Source organism: Pezoporus wallicus, unplaced genomic scaffold (assembly GCF_028554395.1).
Source record: "Pezoporus wallicus isolate ANWC-B61680 ecotype Strahan unplaced genomic scaffold, APGP_CSIRO_Pwel_v1 contig_13954, whole genome shotgun sequence".
Classification (NCBI taxonomy): domain Eukaryota; kingdom Metazoa; phylum Chordata; class Aves; order Psittaciformes; family Psittacidae; genus Pezoporus; species Pezoporus wallicus.
The window spans coordinates 809-13,658 of NW_026638000.1; the positions used below are offsets into that span (position 1 = coordinate 809).

Genomic DNA, 12,850 nt, shown 5'->3' on the forward strand with positions numbered 1-12,850 from the left:
CGGGAGACGGTTTTTACCAGTAACAGCTCTCCAGTAACTCTCTCACGGTTGCAGTTATTGTACCTCGATCAACCATTCTCAAATCTGCTCGGCCGTTCAGCTTTAAACTTCCTTTCGCCTGGCCAGCCATGTCGGGTCGGCGTCCACGGCAAGCCCGTCCTGCTACAGGCCCTGCCCCTCCTGCTACAGGCCCTGCCCGCCGCTCCCCGCGTCCCCAGCGCCGAGACACCAGGACCCTCACGGCAGGACATGGCTGGGACACACACACCCCCCCCTCCCCCCCGCTCACCGCGTTCCTGGCCTGAGCGCCCGCTGCGGGCCGCCTCCGGAGCCCGGGAACCACCCGCCGCTACCGCAGCGCCCCGCTCGCTTCACCGGTGTCAGCGCATGCGCTGACCGGAAGTGAGGCGTCGCTGCAGGGTTACGGTGCGGGATGGGCGCGGAGCTGTTCCTCCATCGCCGGGGCTCGGTCCGACCCTCGCTGCAGCACGGGGCGGGGGGGTGTAAGAAGCGTGCCTGCAGGCGTTATGCACGCCAGAACAGTGAGGAAGCAGCACTGCTCTCGGGGGAGGGGGTGCAGAGGGCAAGTTTGATACCTATTTGTACCGAAGGTTTATTTTTCTTTAGTTTCATATAAAAGTTCACATGGGAGACAGTTGCGTTATTTATCTACAATAGTAATCAATACAAAGAAATGAGATATAAAAGGTTTCTTGGTCAAAAGCTTATGCATTTGAAACACCTATGCTCTTATCACAAGAGTAATCAAATACAAAGAATGAAAGTGTAAAGCTTTCTGGCTTTCAAGAGCTGCCTTGACCATAAGGCAGAAGGGAGAAAAACAAAACAAAACAAAAACCAACCAAACAGAACTCCAGCAGCTATCTGCCTTGTTCTCAGAACAGACAGCAGCTGAACAGCACAAAGACTTAGAAAAAACTGATGCTCTGCCACTAAGCATATTTGCTATGAGTAACAGGATACAAAAAGAACGCAGCAGGTATTTAAATCTTCCCTTAGTTACCTGTGTTTTGAAGAATTCTATCTCTGGGAGAAGTCAGGTCAGTTTGCAAACACTAAGAAACAGAGTCAGAAATAAAAAAATAATCTCACAGATAGGATAATTTGGTATTTGTTGTACTGTGGAGTGACTGAGAACAATGTTCCTGAGGATGAAAACTAAACTCCATCTCCAGAGTGCCCTGAAGTCTGAACATCTCCAGGAACTATTTATAGCCCTGGGGCTTCCCGCTGCCCTCATGTTCTCAGTTGGTATTTCTCTGAGGGAGAGGCAGGCTCTCATGAAGATACTTCATGCTCCCATGCTCCGAGAAGTCAGAAACAACGTGATTGTCCCCCCTCAGCAACCACTTTGTAGTTAAGAGTCCTTCAATTCCCACTGGTCCACGTGCATGGATACGAGAAGTACTAATTCCCACTTCAGCACCTGCAGGAAACACACAAGATAAAAGACAGTTAATCTTCAGATGTTCACTTCATACTTACAAGTTTTGCACCTTTATGTAAAACCAGCTGCCTCTCAGTGACCTGCTTTTCTCTGCTCCCCTCAAAATGCCAGATGTTTACCTGATTTAAAAGTTAAGAGGAGCTTAACTATTACATTATAACTTATAATGTTTGTACTTCTGGCTGCTACAGTGTTACTTTTAGAGAGAAAGATGTGAAAGAAAAGGTACCTCTCATATGGATCTTATTTCCTGAGGGTTTAATCTCTTTTTTTTTTTTTTTAATTTTCAAACACTACATTAGTCACAATTGTAATCTCATCTTCTGTCCTTTGTAATCATGTTGAGGAGGTACTGCAAGACCCTAGCTAGAATTTTTTTAATCCAATAGAACACTAAATGTTCCAGCTGACACAGTAATAGCCTGCTATGGAGATTCCCGAGTTTCTGCCTCAGGAAGGAATGTTTCCCTTGTATTCTGCAATCAAGGTAGGTGCACCTCTTTATTTAAGCAACAGATACTCTGTTTGGTCCCGTCTTTCATTTTCAACACTGCACCACTGGCACACTGGACAGCAGCTCAGTCAGCCCAGCAGGAATGAAGTATGGCATTCCTTACAGCATCATTGGAAAGATAAGCAAAAGAAAAACTACTCACTAGTTTCAGATCCTGTGTTGCATTGTTCTAGCATTATGTGTCTACAGCATACTTTGTTCTGATTGGATAGAACTTCAAAAGATCCAAACCATCTTTGCTTCCTATGCTAAATTAATCTATAGTCTGTGTAGCAGTATTAGCTGGTGCTGACAGGAAAGAGGTACTAAACTCTGTCATTGCAGATGGATGAAATGTCTAGGCTTCAACTTTTCCTATGGTACCTTTCCTGAAAACCTTGTATTAGACAATAAGATCGGAGACTAATTCTGCCTTCCAGGATTCAGACTGCTACACTTTTCATACAACAGCAAATCCTGCAGTCACATCCCTGCAGTATTTTCTCCCTTACCAAGTCCAAATCTATAGCCATCAGAGAATCGGGTGCTGGCATTCCAGAAAACACATGCGCTGTCCACATGCTGGAGGAAGAACTCTGCTGTTTCCTCTGGGGAAGAGGCAGAGAAAATACAATCCAGTACACAGAGAATAATCATGCCCTCTAGTAAATACAACATAGTACAGTGAACAGGTAACAATACAACTTTCACATGGAGACTTATCAGACAGTATTTAAGCAGCCTGGGCTAAGACATGTTTATTTATACCATCTTCACAATATGCTTATCAAGTAGACACAGCTGCAAATGTTACAAGAAGCTTGCAAAGATTAGAAGAAAGCAAAAGCACTCCAATTCTAACCACGTCTTGCCCAGAACCTGCAAACAGGGATAGTTACATGACTGGGGAGAAAGGACAACTGCCTCAAACAGTATTTTCCAGTCAAACTGAGACAGTTAAACTACAGAGTCAGCTCTCCATTAAATCTCAGACATGGAATTGTTCCAGATAATAAAAAATCCTAAGCTTAACTGCTATTGCAGGTAATACTTGGGAAATACCCAACTGCAGAAATACCCCATGAAATCAGCTAACTAAATCTGTTTAACACAGAACATGCAAGACCTGAGCAAGCTCAAGCAGAATTATACAAGTCTTAGTCCTCTGGAGGACTCCGTTCTCTGTAAGACTGAGAGCTGCAGGTCAGTCATCCTTAGTGACAAGGACAACTTATAAACTTAGTATGACCACAGATCTTTGTGACATTAAGTTTATATTAAGCTATATTAAAGATCAGCTATATTTCCGGTACACTCCCTAGCAAATCACTAGTGCACAGGCCCCATGGCAGTAGGTTATGGTATCAAATGCATACCTTTTAGTGACGCTCATTTAAACTCAGCAAGAGGTACAGAAACAGAAGTCTGCTTGATTCACACATCTGCCCAGCCACAGACCAACATGAACTTAACTGCAGCTGATCCTCAGGAGTTCCAGGCTTGGTCTGGTTGGAGAATCAACCTTTGGCTGCAGCCCTAGCTACGTTTTGAACTGGCACAATGTTCAAACTGCATGTGGGGCAGGTGCTAGGGATGGGAGCAGCACAGAGCTGCAAAAAAAGGAGCACAGGTTCACAACTAAGAGGCAAGAATCTGCAAACTGAGATCAATGCAGCTTTTGTACTAGGGATGCAGAAGTGGGAAGTAAAGGACTGGAAGAGGTAGGGAGAAAACATCTGCGGTCCTTGTTTACAAGGCATAAAAATGACATAGGAAGACAAAGTGGATAAAGTCTCATCTTCCCTATAATCCTTATTCCCAGCAGCCTTTAGAGGCCTAAGGACATCTTCAGGATACAGGAGATGTTCCTGCAAAACCTTCTGATGCAGTAAGTCTGCATGATACAGGAACAGAAAGCAATTTGCCTGCAAGAGCGTGTGCTGACTTGCCATTGGCCATTCACTCAAGCATATTCCTTAAAATGGTGAATAAGGGTCAAACAACATGTTTTCTGTGAGCTAAACAGGACTGTAGGCACATTTAATTCATAGGCCTCCAGTTGGTTATGCCGACTACAGACCCGAGAAGAACAACTATTGCAATTTAAGTGGCTACACTAACACCAAGAATTGGCAAACTAAAACAGTAGCTTAAGGAAGCAGACTGATCACTAACCATTCTCTGTAATGATAACATCTGTGTGAGAACTTCCATACTTGTGGATGTGTTCAACAGCCTCTTGGACACTGTCCACCACCTCAATGCAGCACTCCAGGTCCCCATATTCTGTGCGGAGAGATTTCACTTCTGAAGGGCTGAACGTCAAGTAAGATGCAAACTTTGGGCCAGCGTGAATCTTCACCTACAATAACAGAAACATTTTGGGCTGCTGACCATACCAGTGTGTTCCAGGTGAAAGTGTGGCTTCTGGTACTCTGTGTGGGACAGAGTGAATTTTCTTCTCAGCAGCCCTATGGTGCTATGTTTTGCACTTGGGACTAAAACGGTTTTGAAAACAAACTAATATTTTTGGTTGTTGCTGAACACAGCTTGCACAGCATCAAGGCTTTCTCATCCCTAACCCCCACCACACTGTTCCCCAGGCAAAAAGGTTGGGATTGCGCAGGAAGTTGGGAGGGGACAGAACCACCACAGCTGACCTGAACTCACTAAAGGGATGTTACATGCCATATAAAATCATGCACGGCAATACAAACTGAGGGAAGGGTTTTTTGAAGAAGATAGGTGCTGCTCAGAGACTGGCTGGGATTTGGTCTGCATGTGGCAGATGGTGAGTAATTAGCTTTGCCTCACTTGCATGGGCTTTTGGGGGTTGGTTGTCCATTGCTGCCTCTCCTTCCCTCCTCCTTCCCCTTTCTTCTTCCTCTTTCTTTTGCATATCAAACTATCTATCTTTCAACCCACAATCACAGCAGTTGAGACACCTAAACAATGAGAGACAATATACAATCGATACAGCAGAGAAATCCCCATGCAAACAAAACACAGGAAATTTTGACAAGACAAGCATAAATGGGAAATACGGCACAAGTCTGCAAAACTTGAAGGCTTTTAAGAAGGTATCCATAGAATGGCATTTTCTTGTGCAACTGTAAATTACTTTACTTGCAAAATCCTGCTCAATCTGAAGGAGGCCTGCAAAAATGCTGGAGAGGGCCTCTTCATCAGGGACTGTGGCGACAGAACAAGGGGTGATGGGTTTAAACTAAAACAGGGGAAGTTCAGGTTAGACATAAGAAGAAGTTCTTTACTGTGAGGGTGGTGAGGCACTGGCACAGTTTGCCCAAAGAAGTGGTAAATGCTCCATCCCTGGCAGTGTTCAAGGCTAGGCTGGATAGAGCCTTGGGCAACATGGTCTAGTGTGAGGCATCCCTGCCCATGGCAGGATGTTGGAACTAGATGGTCTTAAGGTCCTTTCCAATCCAAACCAGGCTGGGATTCTGTATTTGCATGTTTCTTGTTGTCAGGTCATATCAGACAGAGGTAACATCCTCCCCACTGTATTAGGAGCTACATGGGTAGTGGTGGAAATGTACTAGTCCTCACACTCCCACCATCCAAAGTCTGGAGACCCACCTTTCACTCTGCCCTTCCCAATAAGCAACCAAATGACATTTAAAAAAAAAACAAAAATAAATCCATTAAGTGTGGACTTGCTCCTGATTATCTATCAGCTTCTTCTACTGTGACCCTTTCAATATCACCAGGACATATGGCCTCCCTAATTTAACTGCATTAATCACTGCCTGTATTTGCCAAACACACACTGCTGTGTGAAAATCCTTGATTTATGTGCAGTTCATGCTACTTCATGGATATTTCTCTCCCAGTGCATCTCTGCTACCTGTACTGAGAAAACATTACCCATGTCAAGACAACTAATTAGTATGCTGGCCTTTCACTGTTTCTTTGACATACTAGGAGGGTGGGGATAATGGGCAGGCAAGATGAAAAGTTTAAAAAATGGGGCTGAAGCATATTCATAAAGGAGAAAAACAGAAAGTGAATTCACTAAATTAATGGAGAAGAGGCCTTGCATCTGGGAGGTTAACAGCAATTAAATCATAATTAAGAAGGGTAGAGAAAGGGTTGTGTGTATGCTTTTCTAAGTCTGATGATTTGTGCTATATAAAAGGAAGTATTTGTATCCCAATAATGGCACATAGCTGTCCTGAAGAAGCTGCTTTCAGGTCATTTTTACAAAAAGCCTTGAGGTTGTGTGGAGAATTAGAGAAAGTTCTTCTGTAAGTTCATTTACATGTATGAAGAGACATGCAGATAACTTAAGTGTTACGCCATCATAAAACTAAATATGGCTACACTAGCCAGACCAAATGTTTCTAAAGTGCTAGGAAAAAAAAAAGGCAACAGAACAAAACACAAGTATGAGTGACTAACCTGTTCTACTCTCAACATGTCTATGATTTGATCGAACAATGGGGTTCTCAGCAAGTCTCGATGAATTAAGAGAGTTTCCAAAGCATTACAGGCAGCAGGATATTCACACTTTGAGTCTCTGACTGAGGTATAAGAGTAGATAATTGGTTACATAGCATTTACAACAAAAATTTTGAACAGCGTATGAATTATCAATTACCATCACCATATTGCATACTCAAGATATCAAGTTCAATTACATCCATGTGATTTAAGTCACACTCTCCCAGCTTACTTATTCGTGTAACCTTCTCAACGCTGGCATCTGTGTCCACATACACATGACAGATCCCTTCACTGTGTCCCATCACTGGGATTCCCTTAGCAGCTTTCTGGATATTTCTGACTAGCTGTGATGAACCACGTGGAATGATTAGGTCTATCAGCTTATCCAAACGACAGAGATCTTCTACTTCTTCTCTTGTGTTCACCTGTAGTAGTTGAATACAAACAATCGACAGTTTGAACACTCAAGTTCTGCCCATACTTTTTATACATACCACATCAAAGAAATCACTGATTTAATTCTAGGCTCTTACTAGTTGCACTGCATCTTTGACTCCATGAATGGAGAGTGCTTCTTGCGTCAGATGATGAAGGATTTGATTGCTATGTGCTGCCTCCTTCCCTCCTTTAAGAAGTAGGCCATTTCCACTGGCTATGGCCAAAGCAGACACCTATCAGAAAAGAATTTATTCGATGGGGGGTGTGTGCAGAAACAGAGTAATCTGTCTCTTCTATCAGAATAACACCCACAAAATAAGAACAGGATTTTTAGCCCTGTTGATTTACTCAATGTGAATTTACAGTTTTCATTCTACCACACACCAAAAAAAAAGAAAATCATTACAAATAACAGCACATTTAACTCCAGAAATGAAATGTGGTAAGTGTCTCAGGACCAAGCCTGAGTTTTCAGGGTACTATTGCCGGGGCAGACTGCAGCGGAGAAGTCAGAGAAAACCCTGGATGTAGACTCCAGTATGAATTAGGTAGCTATATGGGCAATCACCCCAAGGAGAATAATTTTAGGTGCAAGAACCTCTGTCCCCAATTATTCTCTCAGAAAACGGCTAAAGAGCTCTTCTATAAGCAGGAAGAACATTTTTATCGTGCTGTCTAAACAGACGTCACAATCAGACAACACTTGCTGCAAGTATGAGGAAAAAACATTGTAGACAATAGGCCCAGCATCACCTATATAGTTTTGCTTTCACGTTCCGAATCAGAAGCAACTGACTGATGCTGTTGCCTTTCCGTTTAAGGTGCCAGATTTCACCCATTTGAGACCAGCAACATGAGCAGACCATATTTCAAAAAGTGCTTTGAAAATGCCACTGCTTTTTGGAAGTTAGATAAAAAATTACTTCTGCTGTTGAAAATATATAACCAATTTGTTGAATCTCCAGACACTAGTTCTTATTGGTGTTTTCCCCACAAAACTGAAAAACAAGTGATGGTAGGTCTTACTGTTTCAGTTTTTTGTTCTTTTCTACAGAAGAGTGTGTCAGACACGACAAGGCTCTATTCCCAGACTTTTGTCATTTTTGTATCCCTTTTTGTCTTTCTCACCCCGATCCTATACACAATGGCCTCACAATTTGTCCATCTCTTTGGGAGAAGGGGGAGGGAAGCAAAAAAAAAAAAAAAATTACACTCCTTCATAAAACAGTCATCTCCTCTCCAGAACCAATGTGTGCAGCCATCCAGCCAATTCTTTAACCACCGAGCAGTCTATCCATCACACTGATGTCTCTCCAGTTTAGAGACAAGGATGTTGTGATGTTGTGTGAGATGGTGTCGAATGCTTTGCACAAGTCCAGGTAGATGACATCAACTGCTCTACCCCTGTCCATCAGTTCTGCAGCGCCATCATAGAAGGCCACCAAATTGGTCAGGCAGGATTTCCCCTTAGTGAAGCCACGCTGGCTGTCACCAAGCACCTTGTTGATTTTCGTGTGCCTTAGCATGCCTGCCAGGAGAATCTGCTCCATGATCCTGCCAGGCACAGAGGTGAGACTGACTGGCCTGTAGTTCTCTGGGTCATCCATTTTCCGCTTCTTGAAAATGGGGGTTATATTTCACTTTTCCCAGTCATCGGGAACTTCACCTGACTGCCATGATTTTTCAAATATGATGGCCAGTGGCTTAGCAACTTCAATCACCAGCTCCTTCAGGACCCGTGGATGGATCTCATCAGGTCCCATGGACTTGTGCACTTTCAGGTTTTTAAGATGGTCTCGAACCAGATCCTCTCCTACAGTGGGCCCAAGGTCTTCATTCTCACAGTCCCTGCATTTGTCTTCCAAGGCTTGGGTGGTGTGGTCAGAGCTTTTACCAGTGAAGACTGATGCAAGGAAGTCACTGCAAACCTCAGCCTTCTCCAAATCCAGGGTAGCCAGTTCTCCTGTTTGCTTCCAGAGAGGGCCCACATTACCCGCAGGCTTTGTTTTGGTGGCTACATACCTACAGATGCCCTTCCTGTTACCTTTATCATCCCTGCGCAGTCTCAATTCTAACTGGCCCTTACCCTTCCTGACCTGAGCCCTTGCTTCCTGGACAACATCCCTGTATCCTTCCTGGGCTGCCTGTCCTTGCTCCCACCTTGTATAAGCTTCATTTCCTCTTCTAAGTTTTCTCAGCACTTCCTTATGCATCCATGGAGGCCTCCTGGCCTTCTTGCCCCATTTCCTTCTTGTCAGCACACAACACTTCTGAGCTTGAAGCAGGTGATCCTTCAATATCAACCAACAGTCTTGGGCCCCCCTACCCTCTAGGGCTTTATGCCATGGAACCTTACTGAGCAGGGTCCTGAAGAGGCCCAAGTCTGCTCTCTTGAAGTGCAGGGCAGTGAGCTTGCTGCGTGCCCTTCTCACTGCCCTGAGGACCTCAAACTCCATCATCTTATGATTGCTGCAGCCAAGGCTGCCTTAGAGCATCATGTTCCCCACCAGCCCTTCCCTGTTGGTGAGCACGAGGTCAAGCACGGCCCCTCTCCTAGTTGGCTCCTCTATTACTTGCAGAAGGAAGTTGTCTTCCACACAATCGAGGAACCTCCTGGATTGCTTGTGTTGGGCCCCCCTGAGATATCAGGGTGGTTGAAGTCCCCTACAAGGACAAGGGCCTGCAAGCGTGAGGCTGCTAATAATGGTAGACATGGGAGATTAGTGCCTTGTCATTTCACAGGAACTTTGCCTAGAGCATACTCCCTTTCAATATGTGAAATGGGAAGCACTCACAAAATTTAGCCATGAAGTACCACACTGTCCACTGGTTGAATCCCTCTTCCTTCTAAAGTGTCTGTAACCATCACTTTCCCCTCAAACACCCGCTCATGTTAGAGAACCCTTTAATCCATCTTCCTAGACACTAATGTTAATGTGGGAAACAGCTTGTGTTAACTGTGAAGTTTTTTTTGTTTACTTATTAAAAATCTACTACAGCTGCTCAGTATAGTAGTTGGGAGTTAGAAAATAAGATTAAGGTTGCCTCTGTAATATTAGTTCAGTCCCCATATTTACATGCATTATAACAGCATTTACTGACAGCAACAGTCCCACACAGTGCTGCAGATGAAGGTATTTGATTTTTAAAATGCCTGCCTTATTCCCAGCACAATATAAATGACATTCACTTACAGTACACCAGTCAAGATTTCACCAGCCCTTCCAGAAATGTCAGTACCCAAGAACTCAGAACAGCATTCTTCCTCAAACCCATCTCACAGCAACTGAGTAACAGTTATCATTCTGCCTCACACAAGCAGTGTCAGTACAGGACAGACCTCTCAAAGCCTGCAACTTCTGTGCTTTCTGTGCTCAGCAATTTTTTATTGGTTTATTTTTTTAACCATGTATTCCTAAGAGTTACAGTTAATTGCTAGCATCTGTATTTCACAGTTCCTGTTTAATCCTAGCCTGCAGCTCAGCTGTACGCAGCATAGACAGATAAAACAAGTGCTCATTGGTAGGAGCCTCCCACGTATCAGTTAGGCACTGAACATAAATTTTTTAGACAAATGCAGAACTTTCATCATCTGAAAATAAGATCACTCTTATGCTGGGTTTATTAAAAACAAAACAAAAAAAAAAAAACAAAAACCCAAACCCAACAAAAACACACCAAAAAGAAACCCCAAAACCCCCAAAATGCAAAACAAATTAACAAAACAAAAAAACAAATAAACAAAACCCCCACAACCAAAACAACCCAGGCCTGAATATCTCCGCAGAAGGAAGTCCTAACAGTATTGCTGCAGGAAACACAGGGACGCCAACAAAACCAATTTTAGAATAATCTACACAAGAATCCTCCCAGTACTTCTCACAGCCTCCCAGTTGCCCACCCTTTATTTTGGCTTCAAAGAATTCGTAACAGTGTAAATATGCCTTCCTTACCTGTGGAAGGCAGTCAGGTCGGGACTCAAAGATCACAAGAAGGACGCCAATAGGCACTGTCACCTGCTCCAAATTCAGGTCTTTTGCTATTCGTGTTCGGCGAATTACACGGCCAACGCTGTCCTGTGAGGATGCCGCAATCTGACGCAGACCAATAGCCAAGCTGTTCAGCTTCGATGTAGACAGACTCAGACGTTTCAACAATGGAAGGGCCAATCTCCCTAAAAGCAAGGAAAAATTGTGCTGGAGACGGGGGGGCCCCTGCTACAAGAGAGACATTGAGGTGCTGGAGCGGGACCAGAGAAGGGCAATGGAGCTGGTGCAGGGCCTGGAGCACAAGTGTGATGGGGAATGGCTGAGGGACCTGGGGGGGTTCCATGTGGGGAAGAGAAGGCTCGGGGGGATCTGATCGCTCCCTACAACTGTCTGACAGGAGGTTGTAGTGAGGTGGGGTCAGTCTCCCAAGTAACAAGGAAAAGGACAAGAGGAAATAGCCTCAAGTTAAGCCGGGGAGGTTTAGACTGAATATTGGGAAAACTGCCTTCACCGAAAGGGCTGTCATGCATTGGAGCACGCTGTCCAGGGCAGTGGTGGAGTCACCGTCCCTAGACGGATTAGAAGTCATACAGATGTGGCACATGGTTTAGTGGTAGATATGGCAGTAGCAGATTTATGGTTGGACTTCATGATCTTAAAGGTCTTTTCCAACCTAAACAATTCTATGATTCTATAGATTGGTCTGCCTTGGCTCAAGCAAAAGCAACTTACGCAAGTGGTAAACCTAAGGAAAATTCAGTTATTTCCTACACCCTAGCAAGAAACCCACCTGAGATGAAAAATGCACAGCATTAAGTCCAGTCGCCACAATAAAACCGCTCAAACGTGACAATGATTTCACCCATCACCACATTTTCACTTAATGCGGTTTAAGTGATGTGTACATGAAGCAACATCAACATCCACAAAGATAAGTTTTTTTTTAATTTCTAGTACTGCTATATGTCTGAATTTCTTACAAATTTATACCTGGCAGTAGTTCTGGAAGGTTTGGGCAGTAATTTCATCTTTCTATATTACAGCTAGAAATCTCAAAGCACAGATGCATGCATAGCATTTCTGTACAGACTGCTCAACAACTGCCTGCATTTTCTAGTCTGAACATGTTCAGACAATAAGTTAACCCAGCTGCGTCCCCTCAAGTGCTCCGGTCAGTAACAAAACCAACCAAACAAAAAATGGTTCCATGGCTTCTTCCACAAAGTACTGCAATTCATGATATGTCATTTTCATACATTTGCTATCCCAATCCCAATTTCTGACTGAATGTTATCAGTGAAACACAGAAGAATGGGCTTAATCCAAGCTACCTAAAGGGAACCTTCCTCAGTCAGAAGGGGGCATGATGTTTTTTTGATACCAGCAATTTAAGTATAGAGACAATAGCTTTCTCTTCAGGAGCCAAAAATAATTTTAAGCAGCCCAGAAAATATTCACTTTATGCATGAAAGTATCAGAGGTGATGTTTGTCATATTTAATTTTTAAGCAAGCCTCCTTTGGCAAAATGGAGCACTGATTTTTTTTTTATTTATTTATTTATTACAATACACTGCTTTATGTTTTGCAAGGCCTCGGGATCTTCCCTGATGAAGGCATCTGTTTTAAGTAATTAAGGAAGCTGTAGCTGTCTACACTGAGAAAGTCTCAAGGTCCTGGGTTCACGACTCTGTGACAGTCATACCGCTCAATCCCAGGAGACGGAAGATGCTAGTTCTGCTCATTTCCTTTGAAGCCCCAAGAGGCTCGAGACAATAGGATTACCATGGAAGGACTTGAAATATTACCTTTATTTTCAGCCTCTTCTAAGTCCTTTTTGTTTGCCAAGAGAATTTCTTCTCTCTGGTCAGTCAGTAAGTCAGCAAGACGATAAATAATTTCTGCTCTCTGAAAGAGAAAACAGTTTCTGAACTGACTTCTTATACAAAGTCCACGTTAGTTGACATCTGGTCACCTTCAGTCCATTTATGTTGACCACC

The 12,850-nt window shown here is 43.6% G+C and overlaps 1 protein-coding gene across 5 annotated transcripts in view; it reads right to left on the bottom strand.

Moving 5' to 3' along the window:
• Positions 1-636: 636 nt before the first annotated feature.
• Positions 637-12,850, bottom strand: part of ALDH18A1 (aldehyde dehydrogenase 18 family member A1) — a 34,024-nt gene continuing 21,810 nt past the window's right edge. For all 5 annotated transcript variants that reach the window (XM_057408638.1, XM_057408639.1, XM_057408641.1 and 2 more), the window contains 8 exons: positions 12,659-12,758; positions 10,817-11,037; positions 6,959-7,096; positions 6,655-6,850; positions 6,381-6,502; positions 4,137-4,323; positions 2,474-2,569; positions 637-1,447 (listed from right to left, as the gene is read on the bottom strand). In XM_057408638.1, the coding sequence (XP_057264621.1) occupies positions 1,266-1,447; positions 2,474-2,569; positions 4,137-4,323; positions 6,381-6,502; positions 6,655-6,850; positions 6,959-7,096; positions 10,817-11,037; positions 12,659-12,758 (1,242 nt within the window). In that variant the 3' untranslated portion in view covers positions 637-1,265. The remainder of the gene's footprint in view (positions 1,448-2,473; positions 2,570-4,136; positions 4,324-6,380; positions 6,503-6,654; positions 6,851-6,958; positions 7,097-10,816; positions 11,038-12,658; positions 12,759-12,850) is intronic.